This window comes from Pseudorca crassidens, chromosome 3, assembly GCF_039906515.1.
Source record: "Pseudorca crassidens isolate mPseCra1 chromosome 3, mPseCra1.hap1, whole genome shotgun sequence".
In the NCBI taxonomy this organism is placed as follows: domain Eukaryota; kingdom Metazoa; phylum Chordata; class Mammalia; order Artiodactyla; family Delphinidae; genus Pseudorca; species Pseudorca crassidens.
This window is the reverse complement of record NC_090298.1, coordinates 34,144,730-34,169,055: the sequence shown is the minus strand read 5'-3', so window position 1 is coordinate 34,169,055 and position 24,326 is coordinate 34,144,730. Positions and strand designations below refer to the sequence as shown.

At 42.1% G+C, this 24,326-nt stretch overlaps 1 protein-coding gene, 1 non-coding gene and 1 pseudogene across 2 annotated transcripts; 2 read left to right on the top strand and 1 right to left on the bottom strand.

Annotated features, from left to right (window-relative positions):
- Positions 1 to 4,722: 4,722 nt before the first annotated feature.
- On the bottom strand, positions 4,723 to 13,433 carry LOC137220965 (caspase recruitment domain-containing protein 6-like; annotated as a pseudogene).
- Positions 13,434 to 13,968: 535 nt separating this feature from the next.
- Positions 13,969 to 16,699, top strand: RPL37 (ribosomal protein L37). Its single transcript, XM_067730592.1, has 4 exons — positions 13,969 to 14,117; positions 14,855 to 14,990; positions 15,234 to 15,318; positions 16,583 to 16,699. The coding sequence occupies exons 1-4, from the start codon at positions 14,115 to 14,117 to the stop codon at positions 16,650 to 16,652; spliced, it is 294 nt and encodes a 97-aa protein (XP_067586693.1). The 5' UTR covers positions 13,969 to 14,114; the 3' UTR covers positions 16,653 to 16,699.
- LOC137222881 (small nucleolar RNA SNORD72) lies at positions 16,424 to 16,502 on the top strand. Its single transcript, XR_010942658.1, has one exon. It is a non-coding gene; the product is annotated as a small nucleolar RNA SNORD72 (small nucleolar RNA).
- Positions 16,700 to 24,326: the final 7,627 nt, after the last annotated feature.

Below are 24,326 nucleotides of genomic sequence, written 5' to 3'. Positions count from 1 at the left end.
TTAAGGCCAGCATGAAGGATTCCCAGAGGAGGCACTGAGAAGATGGGTTGCAGAAAGCATTTAATTTCTGCTCTTGCCTATCCCCTGCTTTTCCTTTGGACAACCATCCTCTGCTTCCTCAGCACAGAAATCAGTACTCACACAGCCCATGCCAGATGCCTAACGTTGACAAGGTAATAGCAGGCTACTGTGGAGCAGTACAGGGATATACCTAATAAGCATAGAGATGGATGAAAAATTAAGAAGCAATAATGTCTAGAACCCAATACCATTTATGTAAATTAAAAATTCATGAAAATAGCCCATGTGAGGCAAAAAAAAAAGATCAGAGATTTTAGCTGCCACCCACTGAAAGGAGACTGAGTTTTGAATTTGAGTCCAGTCAGGTTAATTGAGAACTAAACCAACAAAAAAAACCCAAGATACTTTGGAGAATTTCACAATCCAGAGTCTCTATAACTGATCATACACAATGCATAGGACAAAATCCAAAGTTACGAGACATAGGAAGAAACAGGAAATGTAACGCACACTTGATCAATGGAGACCCACTCCAGGATGACCCAGATGTTGGATTTAGCATATAAGAATTTTAAAGCAGCTCTCTTAACTATTTTCAAGAATGTACAATAAAATAAACCCATAATGAATGATTAAATAGCAATTCTCAGGGGAAAAAAAAAAGCATTTAAAAATTGAAATTCTAGAATTAAAAGTGACAATACATGAATTTTTCCAAAAATCAGTAGATGGACTGAAAAGGAGATTGGAAATGACTGAAGAAAAATTCAGTTTACTTAAAGATATAGCAGTAGAAATGACCCAATCTAAAGAATAAAGAGAAAATTAAAAAAAAAAAAAATGAATGGAGCCTCAGGGACCTCAGGAAAGATATCAGAAACTCTAACATACATGTACTTGGAGTCTCAAAAAGAGAGGAGGGAGCAAGTGGGACAGAAAAATATTTGGATAAATAACAGCTGAGAATTTTCCAAATTTGGAAAAAAAATTCCAAATTTATAGATTCACAAACCCTACGGAAGATGAAAACAAAGAAAAGCACACCTAAGCATTGTAAGGCCAACTGGCCCGAGGCAGGGGAACACAGTCAGATTCACAGGTTGCATCAGAACGAAATTCTCCGGACCACCCAGTTCCAGAAACTGCCCTGGGGACATTCCGGACCACCCAGTTCCAGGAACTGACCTGGGGATTTTGAAACCAGCCCAGCCTTCCCGCCTTTCGAGGGGCGGGACTAACGGTCCCCCAGGATACCCGAAAAGACCACCAAATAAGGAATACCCTGCGCCCTCCCAGATTCACCACACCCCTTTCCCTTCCTCCCCTATAAAATCTTGCCCACTCGCCCGGGCGCGACTTCTCTGGCCCCCTTTCTCTCGGACCAGTGAACCTCGCCCGAGAGCTCTCCCTAATAAAGCTCACCTGAAGCTTTCCTCTGTTTCGTGGTGCCGTTTGTTAAGATCCGACCTTACAAGGATGTCAGAGTTAACCGCAGAAAAAAATTTTAAGAAAAAAATTTTGAAATCAACCAGAAGAAAAGTAACACAACACTTAAGGGGGAACAACGATAAAATGACAAGACTTAGCATCAGAAACAATGCAAGCCAAATGACAGGAATGACATCCATAAAACACTGAAGGCAAAAAATCTCCAATCTGAAATTCATTACAGCAAAAATATTCTGGATTGAAGGCAAAATAAAGACGTTTCAATAAACAAAAAATAAATAAAATTCTTCAGGATAACAGGAAATAACATCAAATTAAAACCTGGATCTTCAGGAAGAAGAAAGGGCAGAGGAAATGGTAAATATATGGGTTCCTACCATCGACTGACCCCAACTAGTATAAGCTAGAAGGGAAGGGAGTTGATTGATATAGTCTATATACAAGTTGACCTTATACATTGCAGAGCACACAGGCAACGCCTTAAGTCTTCCTGAGACTTTGACTTGAGACACAATGATGGGCCTGGGGGGCATAAAATTTAACATGACAAAAAGCGTGAAGATCCTTGTCCTTTGACTCAGATGCATTTGGATTCCCCGCCACCCCCCCACCCCCCGTTCCCAGCTGCATAGACAAATATTACTGAGGAAAGAGAGAGAGGATAGCCACATGCCTCCAGTCAACTACAGTGGATTGGTAACCATTAGAACTATATTGCAGGTCATAACCACATTATTACTGAGATTTTTCTTGACCTATTTTCTTAAAGGTGTTAAATTGATTGCAAAAATAGCCCCAATTAATGGCTTTCTGGCATCCATACTTTTTGCAATACTACTTCACAAGAGGTGGAGTCTATTTTTCCCCAACCCTTGAATTCGAATTAGCTTTGTGACTTGCTTTTGCCAACAGGGTGTGGCAGAATTGTATGTATGCGTTATGGGTTGAATTGTATCCCCCCCAAAGAGATATGTTGATGTTCCCAGTACTTCAGAATGTGGTCTTACTTGTGGATAAGGTCTTTACAGAGGTCATCAAGCTAAAATAAGATCATTAGGGTGGGCCCTAATGCAATCTGATCAGTGTCCTTATAAAAAGAGGAAATTTGAAAACAGAGACATGCACCAAGAAGATGGTCTACAAGCCAAAGAACACCTCAGGCTACCAGAAGCTGCGAGAGAGGGCTGGAACAGCTGCTTCCCTAGTGTCTTCAGAGAGAGTATGACCCTACCAACACCTCGGTTTCAGTCTTCTGGCCTCCATATCTGTGAAACAATATATTTCCCATTGTTCTAAGCCACCGTTTTGTGGCAGCCCTAGGAAACCTATCATACAGATGGCGTGATAGTTCTGAGCCTAAGCCTAAAAATGCCTTCACTACTCTGTCTCTCTCTGTCTCTCTCTGACTACTCTCCCTCACCATAAGAATGTGCCTCGCGGAGTTTGAGAACAAGTCCAGACTAGCTTGCTAGATGAGAGATGAGCCTATGCCAGCTGACCACAGATATAGGAGTAAACCCAGCGAAGACCAGAAGAACTGCTCTGCCAACTATAGACACATGAACAATTACACACTCTTATGGTTTTAAGTGACCCTAATTTTGAGATGCTACGTTGAGATACTATTATTGTGATAAATAAATGATACAGAAAAATCATGTAAAACAAAACAATATCATGCAAGAAACACATAATATTAGAATGTTACCTATGGGGGCTTCCCTGGTGGCGCAGTGGTTGAGAGTCCGCCTGCCGATGCAGGGGACACGGTTCGTGCCCTAGTCCAGGAGGATCCCATGTGCCGCGGAGCGGCTGGGCCCATGAGCCATGGCCGCTGAGCCTGCGCGTCTGGAGTCTGTGCTCCGCAACGGGAGAGGCCACAACAGTGAGAGGCCTGCGTATCGCAAAAAAGAAAAAAGAATTACCTATGGAGGAAGGTGAATGGGAAATAGAGAAAAAAATGAAATAGATGAACAAAAGGGGCTTTTTGCAGAATAATGAGGGTAGTATGCAATGACTAATTAATTCAACCCTATGCAACAACTGTAATATATTTAAAAAATTAAGAATGAGGTCTAAAAGTAACTACATATTGGGAAGGTATGGGGGTGGGACAAGAGCTGTGTTATGGGTTGAATTATGTACCCCTCAAATTCGTATGTTGAAATCCTAAGCCCCAGTACCTCAGAATGTAATGGTATTTGGAAATGGGGTCACATGGTAGATGTAATTAGTTAAGATGAGGTCATTATGGTGAGCCCTAACCTAGTATGACTGGTATTCTTATAAAAAGGGGAAATTTGAACATAGAGACATGAACCCAGGAAGACAACCATGTGAAGATGAATGCAGATTGTGGGGGTAGGGTGAGGGGGGCGAGGGTGGAGGGGATGCTTCTACAAGCCAAAGAAGCCCAAAGATTTCCAGAAAACTACCAGAAGCTAGGAACAGATTCTTCTTTACAGCTTTCCAAAGGAACCAACCCTAGAGTCACCTTGATTTCAGACTTCCAGCCTCCAAACTGTAGGACAATACGTTTCAATTGTTATTGTTTAAGCTACCAAGTTTGTGGTGCTATTTTGTTACAGCAGCCCTAGTAACTATGTCAAGGTGTGCTGAGAAGGAAATTACTCTTTTCTGACCCATAACTGGATTATGAATTCCCAGGATTTGGACTGAATGTGAGTTGGTATTTACCTTCCCCTTCTGTACTCAGAACTTGGTGATGTTTATTTTCCCAGACAATATCTCTCCAAATTAAGCATTTCTCATATTTTGAATTTTCATTGAGAAATATTCAAGACTTCCTCATCAAAATGGCAATATTTGGACTGGATCAAGACAAGCTTTGTTTTGGGATTTTATCCATTTATCACAAATTCCTCTCCTGTGCCCACTTCAATAGTCAGGTTCATAACCCCCATATTCCATTGGTCACAAAGGAGCTAAAATGATTAAAAAGGCTTAATCTGAGAACAGAAGGTAACAGCTAAAATTAGTGGTTCTATGTATGATGGAGGTGACTGCAGAAACCTTTAAGTTGATAGTCAATATTTACTTTAGCTTATACTGTCTGCTGTTCCTAGGTCCTGGGTTTTCCTCCCAGTCAACACTCACCTCTGAGGAAATTCCAAGTTAGAGAGGTCCAAGAAATTTTTGTATAGCTGCTTTTCTGCTGCCATCTGGTGCCTTTCCTCAGCCCCTCTCCCCATTATGTCATGGCAACCTGAAAATAAGTTGTTGCCTAAGTAACTATACACACATCATTCCCATACCTTCCATACTTTTCTCCTCTTCCTCCTCCAATGACATGCCAGTTTCTGAATCCTCATAATTTTGTTCTTCATCAGAGAACTCCATGGTTTCAGAATACAAAGAGTCCTCTTTGCTGTCATAGATAATGCACTCTGGGTCATCATAAGCATCCTCTTCCACGGGGGTGTCTGCATCTTCAGAGTACCCAACAGATTCTAGATATTCCTCTTTTCCTAAGCGTAAAGAATCATCTGGCTCCTCATATCTCTGTTCATCCTGTAAATACTCAATAGTTGCTGGAAATTCACATTCAACATTCTCAACCAATTGCAGAGATGTGAATTTTGGTGTGTTGTATTCCTTTTCATTTTCCCTTGAGGACCAAGCAGTTTCCCGATAACCAGCCTTCTTGTCCGTGAAAGACTTGTTTCCAAATCCAAGTGTTCTTTCTCTTTGTAGGACATGGTGATCTCAGGATTCTCAGGCTCTTTCTCTCCAGGAATAAAAAATACCTTCCCTGCTTACCCCCACAGGTTGCGGTGGCTCTATATACTCATGTTTTAAAAGTTCTGGAAGGAATAGGAAAGGTTGGGGGATTTTTATTTTCTTTTTTTGAAATTAACAGATGTTATATAATAACTTGACTTTCCATGACCTCAAAGCATCATCTCCTTTATTTCACTGTATAACAGGAATACCTACCACCTGCTACATAAACGGCAACGGCTCAACTGTCAGAACTTCCTCCCACTGAAAAATATCAGATCACACTCCTGCCTTGCTCAAAAGTTCGAGTCTTTCACAGCAAACTCAAAGGGTAAGTAAGTGAAATAGAAAACTTGAATCCTGTGTTTACTTGTGGATTTACTGTGACCCCAAACCAGCTCAGACTACATAAGGCCATTGCTAATGAAATCTGATCCTAATAATTTCTAATCAAGAAGCAAATAGCTCTGATTTGGAATAAGTCCTGGAAATAACAAGACCTATTTCTCTAAGCATACGGGTCCTATACTACATTAGAGACCATTAACATTAATCTTTTTATCTGAGCCTCTGCCTGTCTAACATCTCTTAAAATAATCTTCACTATTTTTTAGAAAAGGAGCTACACCTGTCTCTGGTAGTAATTTACAAAACTGCTAAACAATTCATTCTGGAAGAAGTGTGCCCTCATTTGCCACTAATTATCTTTGAACGTTGAAAAATTAGAATTTGATTTGCTCCAGAAAACTAAAGTTCTGCTGGCATTCTTCTCACAGAGAAAACGAAGTTGTGGACTTTCCTGGTGGTGCAGTGGTTAAGAATCCGCCTGCTAATACAGGGGACACAGGTTTGATCCCTGGTCCGGGGAGATCCCACATGCCGCAGAGCAACTAAGTCCGTGCGCCACAACTACTGAGCCTGCGCTCTAGAGCCTGTGAGCCACAACTACTGAAGCCCGCACGTATAGAGCCTCTGCTCCTCAACAAGAGAAGCCACTGCAGTGAGAAGCCCACGCACCGCAATGAAGAATAACCCCCGCTCGACGCAACTAGAGAAAACCCATGCGCAGCAACGAAGACCCAACACAGCCAAAAATAAATTAAAAAAAAAAAATGAAGTTGCTAATCTACTACATATGTGTGTTAAAAATTATTTTTCCTATATTTTCAAAATGGCTATACTAAGTGAAAGATGCAGCTTTTGGTCTTGAGGTTGTTAATACCCATGAATTCACTTACTTCATAAGGAAATCCTGATGTGTCACTAACAGTAGTCTCTTTCCAACTATGAGTATTTCAGAATGTCACTGCCAGAATAATAAGTTTATACTACCACTAAAACAAGTGCAGGTTTTGGGGACATTCCCTGGTGGTGCAGCATGTAAGACTCCATGCTCCCAATGCAGGGGGCCCAGGTTTGATCCCTGGTCAGGGAACTAAATCCCACATTCATGCTGCACCTAAGAGTTAGCATGCCACAACTAAGGAGCCCACCTGCCACAACTAAGACCCAGTACAACCAAATACAATAAATAAATATTTTAAAAAAAACAAAAACAATTGCAGCTTTTGGATTGAGTTTGAACAAAAAATTATAAATCCCTTAAAACAATAAGATACATCATTCCCTGCGTTTTAAATCTTGGACACTTTTCCCTTTTATCATATCTCAGTGAAAATTATCTCCAGGAGAATGACGAATGAAAATAAAAGGTAAAAATTTTCTTTTTTTCAGGAAATCTGCCTCCTCCCTCTCAGCCCAAAAAAGTGTAGAAATTTAACTTACCGTGATTTAAGTCCCAAATGGTAGCTGACTCTGAAAAAGTACTAAGTAGGGCTTCCCTGGTGGCGCAGTGGTTGAGAATCTGCCTGCCAATGCAGGGGACATGGGTTCGAGCCCTGGTCTGGGAAGAGCCCGTGAGCCACAACTACTGAGCCTGCGCATCTGGAGCCTGTGCTCCGCAACAAGAGAGGCTGCAATAGTGAGAGGCCCGCACACTGCAATGAAGAGTGGCCCCCACTTGCCGCAACTAGAGAAAGCCCTCGCACAGAAACGAAGACCCAACACAGCCAAAAATAAATAGATATTTTTTTTTAAAAAAAGTACTAAGTAAACAGTTGACAAAAAGCTGACCGCTCACTTCTCCCTTTTTCTGTACCAAAATTAATAGCTTCCAACTTTTCTTCATGGGATCTGTAATATTCTCCAGAATCTCATACTCTTCCTCAGAAATTAGCCTCTGAGAGGTTAATGTATCTAAGATACAATCAGGATCTTGTTGGAGGAGTTCAAGTAACTTTTCTCATTCTTTTTCTATGATTTCTGAGGGAACACTCCCAGTAGCCAATGTTCCTGTTTTCTGCAGAGTAGGAAATGAACTATGAAATAGTTCCAATGCATAAATACAAGTTTTGGGGGAGTTTTTTTGTTTTTGTTTTGTTTTTTTTAAGGCACAGAGTAATTCTATTTGGCAAAGATTAACTATGTCAATGATGCCTAGTGTTGGAGAGGGTGGATAGAAACAAGCCAAAGCGGAGGGGGAACCCAGCCCTCAGCCCCCATGGACCCTGGCTCCCTGTAGGTTATTTATCGTTTTTTGACGACTTGACTCAGTTTCATATGACTTAGCCCCTGAGAACTCCTCTGAGTCAACTCCTCTGAGAAGCCTCTCTTGAACTTCAGATTGGACTAGGTATTCTCTACTCTGGGCTCTATCTGCGATAATAAGAATGTGAATTGATTAACCGTTTTGGAGAGAAATCTGTCAATATGCAGCAATAAATAAATAAATGTGACAGATAAAAATCAAAATTCATACCATTCAGTGCAGCAATCCCACTGCACTGAATAGGAAATTACCTTATGGAAATAATCAGACAAATGCCCAAAGATGTATGTGCAAGAATCTGCATTACAACATCTTTATAACAGCAGAAAATTGAAAATAACTCAAATATCCACAAATTGGGGGTTTATGGAACAAATGTTGATACATCAACAATGGTGTTACCTAATCAGGTCTGGCTGTTCACCACTCAAAAAATCAATACTTGAGGGACTTCCCTGGCTGCACAGTGGTTAAGAATCTGCCTGCCAATGCAGGAGACACAGGTTCGATCCCTGGTCCGGGAAGATACCACATGCCCGTGCGCCACAACTACTGAGCCTGCACTCTAGAGCCCACGAGCCACAACTACTGAGCCCACGTGCCACAACTGCTGAAGCCTGTGCGCCTAGATCCCATGCTCCACAACAAGAGAAGCCACTGCAGTGAGAAGCCCGTGCACTGCAACGAAAAGTAGCCCCTGCTCACTGCAACTAGAGAAAGCCCGTGCGCAGCAATGAAGACCCAACACAGCCAAAAATAAGTAAATAAATAAAGGTTAAAAAAAAAATACGAGAGAGAGAGAGAGAGAGAGAGAGAGAGAGAGAGAGAGGGGGAGAGAGAGAGAGAGAGATGTTGTTAGGAAAGTTGCTTTTAATCAGAATGCTGGCAATCTGGGGAGATGGTGGACTCAGTGTCCCCAAAATCCACCTCTGAAACTTATGCTTGGCCATGAAAGTTTTTATGGGGAAAAAGGGAAGTAATCTCAATCATTGAGATAGGGGTGGGAGTCGCCATCCCCCACTGTGTGCAGACTTGTATGCAGGCTTGTCAACTTCCTGTGATTTTTCTTTAGATGCTATCTTGTTCACACAGTTTGTTTGCAAGATTACTGAAGGGGAAGCTAGGGAAGAGATCTGGTCATCTGTTAATGACTTATTCTTCATTTCAGCTTCTTTGATCTATAGAAAGAACCAACAGATTAGGCAACATATTGTATGATCAAGATTTGAAAGGCATGCTAGGGCTGGAGATGAGTACAGCATGGGGGTGCCTGGTTTCAGGTTAGTGACAAGGCAAAAGGGGCCTCCTGGAAAGAGGTCTTTCCTGCAAAAAGCTTTCTCCTGACAAAAGCTGCTTACAAATCCCCACGTGTCAGAACATCATTCCATTTCTACGGGATCATGGGCGAAGGTCTGTCTTCTGTAACTTCTTCATTCTGACAAAGGGCACCGTATTCTTAGAGTGGAAGATGTCAGCACGGGTTTGCAGCATCTCTTTGCTGACAATTTTAGTTGCCCACTTACATATGCAGGCAGAACAAGCTACAATTATTTTGATGCCCACCAAGATATAGATTATTATGAGCAATAGTGTTAATCCCATTCTCTTAAGGCCAGTTCTTGGAATTGTACTAGCCATAGATTCAGTACTGCTCAAGTTAGAGCAGCTTATGTCATGGCTACAATCTAGTCATCATGCAATTAGCTTTTCCCCTCTGGTGGCAGTTATAGTATCTGTAAAACAACTCAGCAATGTGCATCAGACACGGAGTCTGTGACTCTATTGTCCTAATCATTAATGGCTTGAGCTTGCTGTTTTGTGACTCAGGGAGGCCTGGGAGACTTCAGCTTTTCTATAAACAAGAGGCAGGAGACATGAAGGAGCCTTTGTGCTTGGGGTGGGGTGGGAGTGGGGTGCAGAGTTCTGCTCAGTTCCAATGTAATACCAAAATGAAGTTAAAAGTGATGAAGTAGGGACTTCCCTCGCAGTCCAGTGGTTAAGACTTTGCCTTCCGATGCAGGGGGTGCGAGTTCGATCCCTGGTCAGGGAGCTAAGACCCCACATGACTCACGGCCAAAAAACCAAAACATAAAAGAGAAGCAGTATTGTAACAAATTCAATAAAGCCTTTAAATAGATAAATAAATAAAAGTACAAAAGCTACAAAACCGTCTGCCCTCATCCCATATACCACAAAAAAAAAAAAGAAAAAAAAGGATGACATAAATCTACACATATTGACAAGTAGTGATACCCATGATATATTATGGAAAATGGCAAGTTATAGATCCCATTTTTATTTAAAAAGTTAATATGTGTATAGTGTATGTATACAATATGTGTATATACATATACATTATATTTAAAAGAAGACAGCCAGGAAAGAGATACTCCAATTGTAACACTGGTATCTCTGGTGATATGATTACAGTGGTATTCATACCTTCTACTTTAAATATTTCTATTTATTTTAATAGTTTACATTTTTTGTCTTGTTAGCTGACTTTAATTTTTTTAAAACTATCTAGTTGGGGGCTTCCCTGGTGGCGCAGTGGTTGAGAGTCCGTCTGCCGATGCAGGGGACATGGGTTCGTGCCCCGGTCCGGGAGGATCCCACATGCTGCGGAGCAGCTGGGCCCGTGAGCCATGGCCGCTGAGCCTGCACGTCCGGAGCCTGTGCTCCGCAACGGGAGAGGCCACAGCAGTGAGAGGCCCGCGTACCGCAAAACAAAAAAAAACAAAAACAAAAAAACTATCTAGTTGGTTTTTATTTTCAGTTATAGTTCACAAGAACCTGAAAACAATCTAAATAACTATCAACAGGACTGGATGAGTAAACTGTGGTATCTCATATAATGTAATATACAGCATTGAAAAAGAATGAACTTCAGTGACCCACAGTATACATAAATAAATCATAACAATATTAAGGGGAAATTTTAAGTCCCCAAATATTATATGTTGCATGACACCCTTTTCGAAAAGCTCAAAATAATGTAAATACAGACACATACACACACATTTTAGGAATACACATGGAATCGGTATAATTATATAAAATGAGAAGTACGGAAATGGGCTTCAGAAGGATGGCTACCTTGGTTAGGGGAGGCTAGGGATGGGATGGGATTGGAGGACAGGGAAATCATGGAGTTAGACATAGGATATCATCTGGGAATGAGTTTATAGGTGTTTATTAAATTATTAAAGGTAAATAGTTAAACGTGTAAGTGAAAGCAGGCCATGCATGGACCAATGCTGAGCATAACAAAGGAAAATGATTTATTAAATTCTGGCATCCCTAAGGTTGAAAAAGAATATGAGAATCCATATATGACATTAAAAATTAACTTTAGGTTGAGAGTTTTAAAATGTGTCACAAAGGTATGGGTTTCAAGAGATGTATCCCACCTAATACTAACAGTTTGATTGGCAATGTTAGTAGGTTTGCCAATCTTTTTTTTTAATTCAACTTGGTTGGTAAGGTATTCTAATAACCAGCTTCTCAAACCCCATCTCCTCCCCACTGCTCCCCATAAATACCCTCCTCTCCCACAAGAACCTGCTCCAGGAGATCTCAAAGCTGATGGGAAGAAAAGTGTTTATTTGAAGTTGCATATTTCACAGTAAAATGTAAATTTAGGGGAGGAAGTTTAAATTCAGTTCCTTGGTAACAGGAAATCTGCATCGCACACACTTTGAATGCAAATGGAAGTGAACAGGAAGGGGGCAGGGCAAAACCTTTTAAAAGAATAACATAGCCCGAGGACATGACGTAAATTAATTAGAACCAAATAGGTCCAAGATGGTAGACTAGTCTAATTCCACTAGACCTTGAGTCTCAGTATATGCTCATTGTAACACATCTGCAAGCTAAATGACACACCCATAGGCGCCATGACAGTTCCAAGGCCAACCATAAAGGTCAAAAAGTAGGCCTGGGCTTCCCTGGTGGCACAGTGGTTAAGAATCTGCCTGCCAATGCAGAAGACACAGGTCTGAGTCCTGGTCCGGGAAGATTCACATGCCGCGGAGCAACTAACCCCGTGAGCCACAACTACTGAGCCTGCGCTCTAGAGCCCGTGAGCCACAACTACGGAGCGCGTGTGCTGCAACTACTGAAGCCCACGCACCTAGAGCCTGTGCTCCACAAGAGAAGCCACCGCAGTGAGAAGCCCGCGCACCGCAACGAAGAGTAGCCCCCGCTCGCCGCAACTAGAGAAAGCCCGCACACGGCAACGACCAAAGCAGCCAAAAATAAATACGTATTTATTTTAAAAAAAGTAGGCCCAATTCCTAGAAATCCCCACCCCTTCCCCCAAATAGCTGGAATACTCCTCCTACTCATTAGCCTATGAAACTACCCACCCCTAAAAAACCTGACAACCCCATACCCTGGTGCCTTTCTCGCCTTCTGATATGGCTCACACTCTGTGGAGTGTGTTTCTCTCTAAATATATCAACTTCTTACCTATCACTTTGTCGCTCACTGGATTCTTTCTGTGATGAGACATCAAGAAAAGACCGTGGGTCTAAATCCTGAGACCAGGTGTGTGATCTCAGTTAAAACACCGCGGGTTCAAGTCCCAATCTGGGTTTTGGCTGGGTTCGGGTCCCAATCTGAGTTACACGGTTTCAGAAGTGAGCTGGGGGAAGTGTGGCCAGGAGATGAATATTTGAAAATACATCCCTCTGGGCTTCCCTGGTGGCGCAGTGGTTGAGAGTCCGCCTGCCGATGCAGGGGACACGGGTTCGTGCACCGGTCCGGGAAGATCCCACATGCCGTGGAGTGGCTGGGCCCGTGAGCCATGGCCGCTGAGCCTGCGCGTCTGGAGCCTGTGCTGCGCAACGGGAGAGGCCACAACAGTGCGAGGCCCGTATGCCGCAAAAAATAAAAAATAAAAAAAGAAAATATATCCCTCACATCAAATACAGTGAAACAGGTGTAAAAATTTTGTTTGCAGCTAGGAATTTAAATTATGTGATTTTTTTTTTTAAAGAGAAAAGTCAGCACTAATTTCACCTATTGTAGGAAAAGAAGGCAGGTCAAGTCAAGAGACCTGAACTATATCAGAATAACAGATGCAAGATTTATGAACTCTCTATCATTCTCTGTCAAAAGGCAAAACACCGTAAGTAACAGCAGAGATTGCAACAGGGAAGACCCAATTTTGACTCCATGTTGGATCTGTTTCTTTGACTTTAGCATTTACTTTTCGTAGCTTTTGTTATTATAATCATACATAATGGACTGCCTCAGGGAACCCTACCCACCTGTGAATGGCTGCAAGAAAGAAGAAATTAACCATCCCCTCCCGGAGGCTGGTCATTCCAGAAGATGTTTATCCTTTTCACTTTACTTCCTCCCCGCATCTCCCTCTCTATTCTGCCTTTTTACTTTACTTCCCTCTCTGATTCTATGAAAGAAACTGGCATCCAGACCCCGCTAAGATGGTTTTTTGGGGACCCTAGTCCACCATCTTTTCAGTCCGCCAGCTTTCCAAATAAAGTCGTATTCTTTGCCTCAACACCTCGTCTCCCAGTTTATTGGCCTGTCGTGCGGCGAGCAGAGTGAGCTTGGACTCTGTAACAAGATCATCTGTTTCAGAAGTCATTCCTGCCGACCTAAACCTGGCATCTGGATAGAAATGATCTCGGCTTGTGGGATCTTCCTGGACCGGGGCACAAACCCGTGTTCCCTGCACCGGCAGGCGGACTCTCAACCACTGCGCCACCAGGGAAGCCCAACACTATAGTGTTTTGAATGAAGTACAGATGTCCAAGCCCCATCCAAAGATGCTGAACCACATTTCCTCACGATAGAGTTCAGGAAACTATTTAACAAGTTCCACGTCTGATTCCTTCGCATAACAAGATTGGGGATCAAATCCTTTGCCTCTAAAGTACTGTAGTTAGAAAAAACATTATTTGCCTTTCTCTTCATATCCTGAGCCCAGCTCCGTCCTCCTAGCAACCTCTCAGCGATGACCAGCGTCAGCCGAAAGCTTCCGGCGGGACTGCGGAAGAACCTGGCGAAGAACCCCAGTCCCAATCCGAACGCTACACAGACGCCCACCCCGGACCCAGAAAACTGTGAGCCCCGCCCCTCTGAACCTTCTATTGGCCCCGCCTGGCTCGGGATCCTCCTCTCGACTCCACCCACGCTGCAGCAACGGACGCTTGAGAGCGGTGCACCGCGTGCCGGCGGAAGTACTTTCCTGGGCGGAAGCTTCTGAGCGCGATATAGCGGAAGTGCCTTCGAATTAGCTCTCTTTGGCCTCGGTGGCAGAAGCGAGATGGTGAGTTGTTTGCAAGGGCTGTCGGAATCGGCTTCCATCCTAGCGCCCTGCGCCGCGTTCCTTGCTATCCGTGGGGGCCCGGCAAGGTTTCCGATAAGGGGAGCTGGTGGGCAGGAAAGGGACTTGCGGTGGCCCTCGAGAGGCAGAATGGCCCCTATCTGTCTGGGAGTGCGGGGCCTGCAGTCGTGGAGCTGCAGCTGCTCTAGGCACCTTGCTTCTGTCTGACTTTTGGGGAGCCCGCACAGCCCTGTCTGCCTATGGGAAAGGACAGAAGAAGCATAGTTTGAGAGTGGCTCTGTACGCCAAGGAATCGTTGGCGGTGGTCTCTGGGCGGGAGCTCTTAGATTTTGGAGTAGGGGTGGTAGGAAAACCACGTTATCTCGTCTTTTGCATTATATCTTTTTTTTTTAATAATATAGCGGATTTCAAAACACAGCAGCTCTTGCAGGGGGCATTAGATGACGTGAAATTCCGATAGAGGTCTCTGATTTAGCATTTAAGGAAAGTCAGACTCTGCTATGTTTATAGCATTTGAATTGTTAATACATTGCAGTCGACTTGAAAACATGTAAATAAAATAAATACACCACATTTTAAACAAAAAGAAAAGTCAGACTCCCACAGTTTGAGACCTTGTGGTTGTCATGAAATCTTATCAATAGTTTCTTTAACTGAAAACGTAAGAACGTGTGTAGAAATTGCTAGATTGAAGAATCGTCTGTTCCCTTAACTTGTAGACGAAGGGAACGTCCTCGTTTGGAAAGCGTCGGAATAAGACGCACACGTTGTGCCGCCGCTGTGGCTCTAAGGCCTACCACCTTCAGAAGTCGACCTGTGGTAAATGTGGCTACCCTGCCAAGAGGAAGAGGAAGTGTAAGTGCATGTTTACTAAACTCTGATAGAGTGTATCATGGCGTTGAGAATTCTCCCGTGTTTGTTTTGTACCTCAGTGGGGCATGACTGAGCATTTGGTGGCCCCTAGCAGAATGGGGCATCTGTATAGCGATGAAGTGGGGTTAAAACCCAAGGTGGGCATTTTTAAGTATATTGACCGACAGAGCTTACAAGGTGTGTGGGGAAAACCGTTTACAACCTTCACCTGAATGTGTGTTTTAGATAACTGGAGTGCTAAAGCTAAAAGACGAAATACCACCGGGACTGGTCGAATGAGGCACCTAAAAATTGTATACCGCAGATTCAGGTACAGTTTTTATGTTTCAGTTGTAGTTGGTTCTGTGAGCTTGCATAATTATCCTCTCAAATGCCCTGGTTGGTGGGATGAGGTGTTAGCAAGGGATTTTTTTCTTCTGCCACCATAAACTTCAGATCAGTTAGTTTAGATCTTGTGAATATTTCAGTAAACAGTAGTATGAACTATACATGCTGGGGCTTAGTTGGAGCTAGACTCCAGAAAATGTGATGACATTTGTTAGCATACCTACATTTCACTTTCCTACCAAAATTTGTCAAGATAATCGTGCATAAAGGAGACTTTGGGGTTTTGTGGCTTTGGGCAAGTGTGCTATAGAAAACTGTCAGTTGCTATTGCGTTTGTGTCGAAAGAAATTTTATAGTCTTGTATTACTTAAAGACAGGCCTTAGAGTTTTAATTTCAGCCCCCATCTAGACTAAACAAACTGCATTTTAGTGGTAGCTTTTGAGGGGTTAACCCACGTAAGGTCTCAGCTGAGGTGATTTCTTTGTTGGGGAGGGCGGTTGTCCTGTGCAGTGTAGGATATTTAGCAGAATTTCTGACCTACTGCTGAATTCCAGGTTTTCAAATTTTAAAAAACCTGAAGACAGTTTGGGGGTTTGTAAACACAACACCCTTAGATGTGCTTGTGTTCATTTGCTAAAGTGACCTTTCTGTGCGCTTTGCGCTTCATAATGTGTAAGACTATTATACAGTAGTATAGGCTTAGGATTCAGTGGTCTGCTAGTTCAATGTAAGAGTTAAGAGCATGAAGTGAAGCCAACTTTAACCTGTCTGTCCCTCAAAAGAGGGATAACGGTACACTTCAAGTAGGTGTTAATATTAAATGAGTTACGTTATAGAGTAGTTAAGCAGTTGAGAAAATGTCTACCATTAAACACATTGTTTTTCCTTGGCTAAAGGAAAGTAGGATCTCTGGCTCGTAATTTAAGAACTCGTTTTCACAAATGCCTTGGGAATCTTAAGTGGTGGGGAAATACTGGCCCAGTGATCAGTACAACCAAATATGTTGCCCTTTTTTCTTTTTTTTTCCGATTAAAGTTATCTGTGTTCCTGAAATGGCTACCTTGAAGCAGAAGGAAGTAAATACTGCAGCTTATCAGTGATGTTGTAAAAATAAATGTCTGAACATATGAATTCAATAATGATTTCAGATTTAACTGAGATAAGCTCATAAAAATCTGTTATAGCAAAAATTAAAATGTATGCATTTGCATTGCTGAAGTAACTGTTCTTGTTTTTAACGGTGCAGGCATGGATTCCGTGAAGGAACAACACCCAAACCCAAGAGGGCAGCTGTTGCAGCATCCAGTTCATCTTAAGGATTTCAATTATTAGTCACGCAATAAATGTTCTGGCTCTGAAAAACTGTCTGGTGTGCTAAGGTATTTTTAATAGGCTTGTATCGATGATTTGTATAGGTTTGCGAATGGGACAGCTTAAAATCAGATTTACTTGTTAAGTGGCTGTTTTGGAACAGTAACTTTTGAACTGGGTTGTGATACTGCTTAAGAGGACAAGGAACAAGCAGAATTCCAGGATTCCTTCAAGCAGACAACACTGGCATATGATGTGAAGAATATAGTGAATTTACATAGTACAATTCTTAGTACAACACATATGGATATTTAAAATGTTAGAGTGAGTGAAAGAGCATAACTTCATTTCTTTTAGGAACATCTATGGTCTTTGGGGAGTGGTTATCAGTCGTTACGATAGGCTTTGGAGTACCGGTGAGAACGTGAAGGTTAGGAGTTAAATGAACTCTATTTTAGAAAGGTGATTTTTTTCTTTTTTCTTAAAATGTTTACTGGAGTATAGTTGGTTTACAATATTGCGTTAGTTTCTGGTGTATAGCAAAGTGATGCAGCTATACATACACTTTTTCAGATTTTTGGAAAGGTGATCTTAACTGTTGCTTGGCACCTAGGTTATAGGCTGTGCATGCCGTTTAAGGTGGTCAGCTAAGTGAAAAACCAAAGCAACCTGCTCAGTGTGAGTCAACAACAAAATATGGAAGAAAGTTTGTAGGGCCACGGGCAAATACGGTGGATTGAGTAGAATGTAAAGGAAGGCCAAGTATAAACTTATATTTGTAGGCTAAAGGCAATGATAAATAGATCCCTGGAATTATTTTAACCCTTAGCTGGGTGATCATTGATTTTCGGTGCTCTGAATTTTTTTGCCTTGCTTTCCCAGTTCTAGTGTTACTGCCATTTGAAGTGAAGACAAGGCTGACTTTGTTGGACTGCTGAATGAGAGAGTAGAACATTAATTAAACAGCATAAGTGTTGGAACAACTGGCATAAAATAGCAGTGTGGCCAAGCTGTGCTCTCCTACCTTTTAGCTTCCCATTGTATTAAGTATAACGTCTTTAACCTGACCTTGAAGGGGTCTTCATGATCATCACTGCCTCAACAATCTTACCTTTAGAATGCATTCCCAAAATTCTAGCTAATTCCTTTCCTCCCGCTTTTTTCCTAACTCATCCTTCAGGTCTTAGCTTACATTTAACTTCTACAGAAGCCACTGCTGATCTAAATCTACATTGGGCTTCCTCCCAATATGTGAGACTCAACATAATGACTCGGTACTCTGTACTTTAGGGATGCATAATTGAGAGCATGGTTCCTGGATCCAGCTGACATGTGATTTTACTGCTGTGCCTGTGCCGCAGTTGTAAGCTGGAGGTCTTAACATTATGGGCTTCCGAGTTCAGTGAGTGAAGGTGCTTCTACAGTGGCTGCGGGCTAAAGTTGGTATAGTAGGTTCAAGTTTATGAAATTGCTTTTGACCTACAAAAATAGTGGTTTTAATATATTTTGGCTTCAGAGTACTGAAATAATCTAACTTGGTGTTAAGATCTTTCTGAAATCTTCCAGTGTTAACTAATGGTTGATTCCTGAGTGATGGAGAGGCCCATTAAGATAGGTAATGCCCAGGATGGAATAAATATTAGGCCTTGAGGTGAATGGGCACTGACCTGAAGACGTGGAATTTCTAAATCCTGGGCCAGAAAACAATTGGCACAAAGGGGTTGTGAGAGAGGTGGGAAGTGATGCATTAAGAAAGGCCTGTGTATTTGAGTGTAAGGGGAGCTTATCTCTTGTTTGCCAGTGCCTGTGACCGTTGACAGACAGGTTGGGTTTCAGTGGGAGATTGTCTGATGCAATGGTAAGTATCTCCATAGATCGTAGGTGGCTCACAGACCAATTGAGGCTGCTCCAATCACAGGTAAAATTAAGACTCAGGGAGCAGCAGTGGGAGGGAGACGGAGCTGGGTTAACACATTCAGTATAGAATGCAATCAGGTGGATTCAGTTCATTGAATACTAGTTTGCAGGAAGTTCACATCTGACGTATCTCATGTCCTGAGGGTCAGAGTTGGTTTGGACAGTGGGCCTCAATCTGACAAAAGATGCCTAGGGCCAATGCCACAACTAAGGAATTTGTGTTTCTTGGGCAGAGGATACTCAGGACCAGATGGGTGTCACCAAAGGGTATCTGAAGTGAGACCCAGGAACATGTCTTAATGTTTTGTGTGTTTACTTGGCCTTTCAATCACAGATACTGTGGTTTGTCAGGTCTAGAGAAGGTGAGGGGGTTGGTAAGAATCTAGAGGGGTGAGGATCAGATGTGGAAGGTCTTGAGTATTATACTAAGGAGTTTGGACTTTAGCTTGAAGCAATGATAAATCATTGGAAGGTTTTAGGCACACACAATGGCATGATTAGTTATCATTAGCAAGATTAATATGGTGATGGGAGGTGATGGTATGGATGTGATACGTTTTGAAGCTGGAAAAGCAGGCAACAGGTTCTTAAATAGTCTGAAAATCGTGAGGTTGTGGACTAAGGTAGCAGTGGGGCTGGCTGTAGGGGGGATGTCTCTACTGAGAACATGTAAAACTTGAATCAAAGGGAGTAGCTTCCAAGCCCCCTCTTCTGTATCAGGCTGTGTGAGGCTTCCATGAGATCACATGTATAAAAATATAGCGGGACTTCCCTGGTGGTCGAGTCGTTAAGACTCCATGCTCTCAATTCAGGGGGACTGGGTTCAATCCCTGGTCAGGGAACTAAGATCCCACATACTGCAACTAAGCCCGCGAGCCGCACCGGAGACCCAGAGCAGTCAAAAATGAATAAAAAAATAATAATAACTTAAAAAACAGCATTGTGTCTAGTGCGGTAGGCCTCAGAAATATTGGAGGTAGGAGTCTTGGATGTTTTGGACTAGGGGGCAAGGAGGTGGTGCATTCACTGGGAGGGAATATAGGGTGGAGGCAACAAGGGGGAAAATTAGAGTTAGGTTTTGTTGCCTGTGCGATACCAAGAGGAAGTACATGGGAAGACGTGAGTAAGCCTGGTGGCCGTTGAAGTGTAAAGCCTGGGCTAGAGGTCTGCATTTGGAAGTAATGAACAGAGAGTTGTGAAAGGGAACTGATTTTAGGGGTTAAAATGGTGAAGATAATTTAAATGGAGGTATGAGGTGATGGTGAGACCTGGTAGGCATTTGGAAATGATGAGAAAAAAAGGACTTCCTTTTTTCTTTTTCTCTTTTTTTAAGGACTCAGTTTCTTGACTGATGAACTTCAGTAAACCATCCTTGACTCAGTAATGGTTGAAACCATTTGAAAATACAGATACTTAGAAAGAAAAGACAATTTGGAGAGGCTCAAGGAAAGATTTGGGGAGATGTCCATAGGAGACACGAGGGGAGAGGGTGGTTCATTAATTTGTTCAACATAATACATATGATGATGCTACTATGTGCTAGGCAATGTTAGAGATACAGTGGGAGCAACAACTGACATGGTTGAAGTTGACAGTTGACTCTAGTGGTTGCAGAAATAGCCCAGGAAGTAGGATAGGGTTGAAACCAAGTATTGTATGTGGCTGAAGCCAAGGAGGAAAAGATTTTAAAATTAAAAAAACCTTCCAGGATTTGCAAAATTTAGGTTAGTGTTTACTTCCATAAACTTTGTTTCAATAGAGCAGCAAGAACAAAGCCAACTTGCTAGAGGTTCAGGGGAGATTGGGCAAGGAAAAACTGAGAGTTTAAAATTAAATATACTTCTGGAAGAACCTAGATGTTCTATGATTCCCTTTCATTTCTGTTGATACAGTGCCACTTATGAACCAGATCTGGTGACCTCTAAGTGCCAGAAGCAGGTCTAGGCCAAGGAGATACAAGTGGAAAACAAGGCAGACAAGGGTCCTTGTCTAACAAAGATTTCAATAGCATGTGTGTGTGTGTTGGGGGTTGACAGACCTAGAACAGGTAAGCAATTTCGGGTAGTGATAAGTGCTGTGAAGACAAAGATATAAAGAGTGTGATAGAGTGGGAGTGGAGGAACCTTTAGAAAGGTGGTTAAGCAAGTTAAATTATGGGAATTCTGTGGCGGTCCAGTGGTTAGGACTCTTCACTGCTGAGGGCCCGGGTTCAATCCTTGGTCAGGGAACTAAGATCCCAACCCTAACTTTTACCAAGTTAAATGATAAGGAGCTTTCTCTTTCTTATTCGTACTACATATGGATTGTATTTCATTCTTTTGTTGGTTTTTTTTTTTTCCTCAAAACAAAAGGTAGTTCAGATCATAATCTAAGAGAAGCACAGGGCAGAGGCTATCAACCTCAGGAACCAAGAATGGAATCTGAAGCAAAAGCTTCCTTGTATGGTAAGGTAGAGGGATGTCTTGTTCAAAGAAAATACCAGTGAAAAAAAAATGGTTCTCATGTATGCAGGTGGCTTGTAGATTACCACAGGCATGGTATGTTGATTGAGGTAAAAACACAGTTCTTATTTTTGTGTCCTCATCTTTATACAGTGGAAATATGGTCCTGTGCCCCAGGATGAAGACTTGGTCTGACCCTTGTTTTTTTGGGTTATTCACAGATAACAAAAAATATCCTCCAGTCATGATTAGTTGTAAAAAGTTTTATTTCAGTAAGTTATTTTTTTATTTCAAATAAAATTTCCAGTCCTTTGTTATAGTCAGACTTCAAAATTGACTTAACCTTATCTCACATCTTCCAGCTTGGGCCTCCTTTGGGTTGGAGCCAGCAGTGGAGAAGGGGGCATGGTCCCTCTGATCTCAGCCTTCTCCCTGTATACATTCTCTGGGGCTTGTGAGCTGCAGTTGCACTCCTCAGTGGGGTTAAAGAGTAGACAGGAGGAGGAAGGAGAGGTGGGGGGATGGGGGCTGGTTCTTCCTTGGTTGGGTGGGTAAACAATGTCTGGACCCTGCAGATGATTAAACTTTTCCTCTCTTGGGCATTTGTATGACCTCTCCTGTAGTTCCCATCTTAATTCAGAATAGTCTTTTGTGATTCCTTCCTAGCCCCTAGGATCCAACCTCTTTCTCCTGAGGTCTTCTCTACCTCTGAGGGCCCTACGGACAGGATTCAAAATTATCCCATGCTGTCCCTCTCTCCTGAGTGGCCCACATCTTGTCCACAGGAAACATTCCCACCTCCCTGGCCTGAACAAGTTCTTAAGTGCAGGGAGATCTCAGGCAGCAGCACTTTCCTGGCCCCCCACCAAAACAGTTGCAGGAAGCAAATTTTAAAGCTCTCTGAGTGGTTCCTTTGAAGTTTCCTTCCCTAGGTTTAGAGCTACAAGGTAGTAACCCCCTTTTCCAAGAAGGTTGAGTTGAATACTTAAAACTCTTCAAAGAAATTTCTTTACCAGTCTTTCCCTTGGACCCCTCTATATCCTTGATCTTGCTGAGGATTCTAAAGGCTGTGACCAGATGTAAACTACTATAGAATGGATGAACAACCAGGTCCTACTGTATAGCACAGGGAACTATATTCAATATCCTCTGATAAACCATAATGGAAAAGAATATTAAAGAATGCATATATATGTATAACTGAACCACTTTGCTGTACAGCAAAAATTAGCTCAACATTGTAAAACAACTATACTTCAATTAAAAAAAAATGTTTCTTGTATACATTTCCAGTGTGTGTGTGTGTGTGTCTATCTGTCTGTCTAATTTGGTACTTCGGGCCCACTGCAGTGAAAGCGCCAAGTCCTAACCACTGGACCACCAGGGAATTCAGAGCCCTAATCTAATAGTGTTACATTATATAGCTCTGCAAATAAACATCTAACACATGTAAAAAGTGTGTGATTTGCCCTCAAAAATGTTTAAAGTGATTTGGACTCGAGTTATGTGGAGGAAATTAAGGCCTTTAGGGGAAATGTCTTTTGTAAAAAAGACAACTGATAAAACAGGGTATTGGAGAAAGGTCCATCTTCCTTAAGTTACGGCAAGTGGTAGAGGTGGCTGAGGAAGAAGCAAATGGGATTAATACCAGGTGGCCAATAGTTCTGTTTCAGAAACACGACCATCTTGGGCAAATGGGAGGAAGGATGGCTTGTCAGTAAATGGCTCAGTCACCTCAAGAGTGGAGAGGGCATAGTCAGAGCAGAAACTTTATGGTCCCTGTTTTGCAGGGGAGCAGCCCTCAGGAGAAGCAGCTCCCCAAGGCAGGAGAGAGACAGGAAGACTCAGAAGTACTGTTCAATTAGGATGACTGGAGAGAGAAACCTCTGGGAACATAGATCTCTGAGGTAGCACAGCATGGTGCAGTGCTTTTAAATTTGCAAGAGACTTGAGATGATGTAATAAAACTCCTTTATTTTGGAGAGGAACAAACTAAGGCACAGAGAGATGGTGAAAGGTATATATTTTCTTTTTCTGGTAATAAGGATTCTGACAATAGTGAGTGTTATTGGAATGCATTTAATTAATACAGACATTGTACAATGTAAGATTCCTTTTGTAGAAAATTTGTCTTTATTAAATAGAATACTTACTCATCTATGGCCTAGGTGTGGAACCACAGTGCTAGTCATACATCATATAGTACAGACATTAACATATGTAATTTTAGCACTGGATTAACTCATTAAAGGTAATAGCAAGCTATTTTACGGTCATAGGGATCAGAGCAAATCTGCCCCTTCCTGATTCCTGCCCTCTCCCCCCCAAAAAAGTCCTATGAGAATATACTACAGAGTTTTAAATTTTTGAACAGCTCTAAATTTTGAATAAATTTCACATTCATCAGAGACAACTCTTCGAATCTAAGTAGATGAACTATAGGCAGATTTAAAGACTATCACATGGGACTTCCCTAGTGGCGCAGTGGATAAGAATTCCAGTGCAGGGGATACAGGTTCAATCCCTGGTCTGGGAAGATCCCACATGCCGCGGAGCAACTAAGCCCGTGTGCCACAGCTACTGAGCCCTCGAGCCTAGAGCCCATTCTCTGCAACAAGAGAAGCCACTGCAATGTGAAGCCCGCACACCACAACGAAGAGTACCCCCCGCTCTGCACAACTAGGGCAGGAACCTGGCACTGGAGAAGCCACCAACACTGCAGGGGCCTGGCATTGGGAAAGCCCCCATACTGTGGGAGCTTGGTCCTGGAGAAACCATAGGCCTCTTTCTGAATCACCAAGAATCATTTTGATACAGCTTAGAGCTCTTTGTCAGATTCAGTATGAGTAAAATCTGTGCTGAATTGGCCAATATAAATGTCTATAAAATGTGCTAGACAAGCATCTAGTAGAAATATAACACGAGCCACAAATGCAAACCACATATGTAGTTGTAAATTTTCTAACAGCCTCATTTAAAAATGTAAAAAAGGTAAAGCTAATTTTAATAGTATTATTTTATTTAAAGTTTTGTCCAGCATAGTATTATTTATCTTGTAATCTTGTATCTTATTGTAATCTTGTATCTTATTTATCTTGTAATCAGTATAAAAATTGAGATATATATATTTTTTCATACTAAGTCTTCAAAATATAGTGTATATTTATACTTTCAACACATCTCAGTTCAGACTAGTTGCATTTCAAATGTTCAACAGCTACGTGTGGCTGGTGGCTATCCTACCGGGTAGCCCAAACCTAAACAATAACAAGTTTAGTGTTTTGGGGTTGAGTCATCATTTGGTAAAGTTGTCTTCATCTA

What these genes read in the sequence shown, in the direction of transcription:
- RPL37 (XM_067730592.1), top strand. An exon ending in TGCCAAGAGGAAGAGGAAGT is followed by an intron (nt 14,991 to 15,233) that starts GTAAGTGCATGT and finishes TGTGTGTTTTAG; the next exon opens with ATAACTGGAGTGCTAAAGCT. An exon ending in ATTGTATACCGCAGATTCAG is followed by an intron (nt 15,319 to 16,582) that starts GTACAGTTTTTA and finishes TTAACGGTGCAG; the next exon opens with GCATGGATTCCGTGAAGGAA.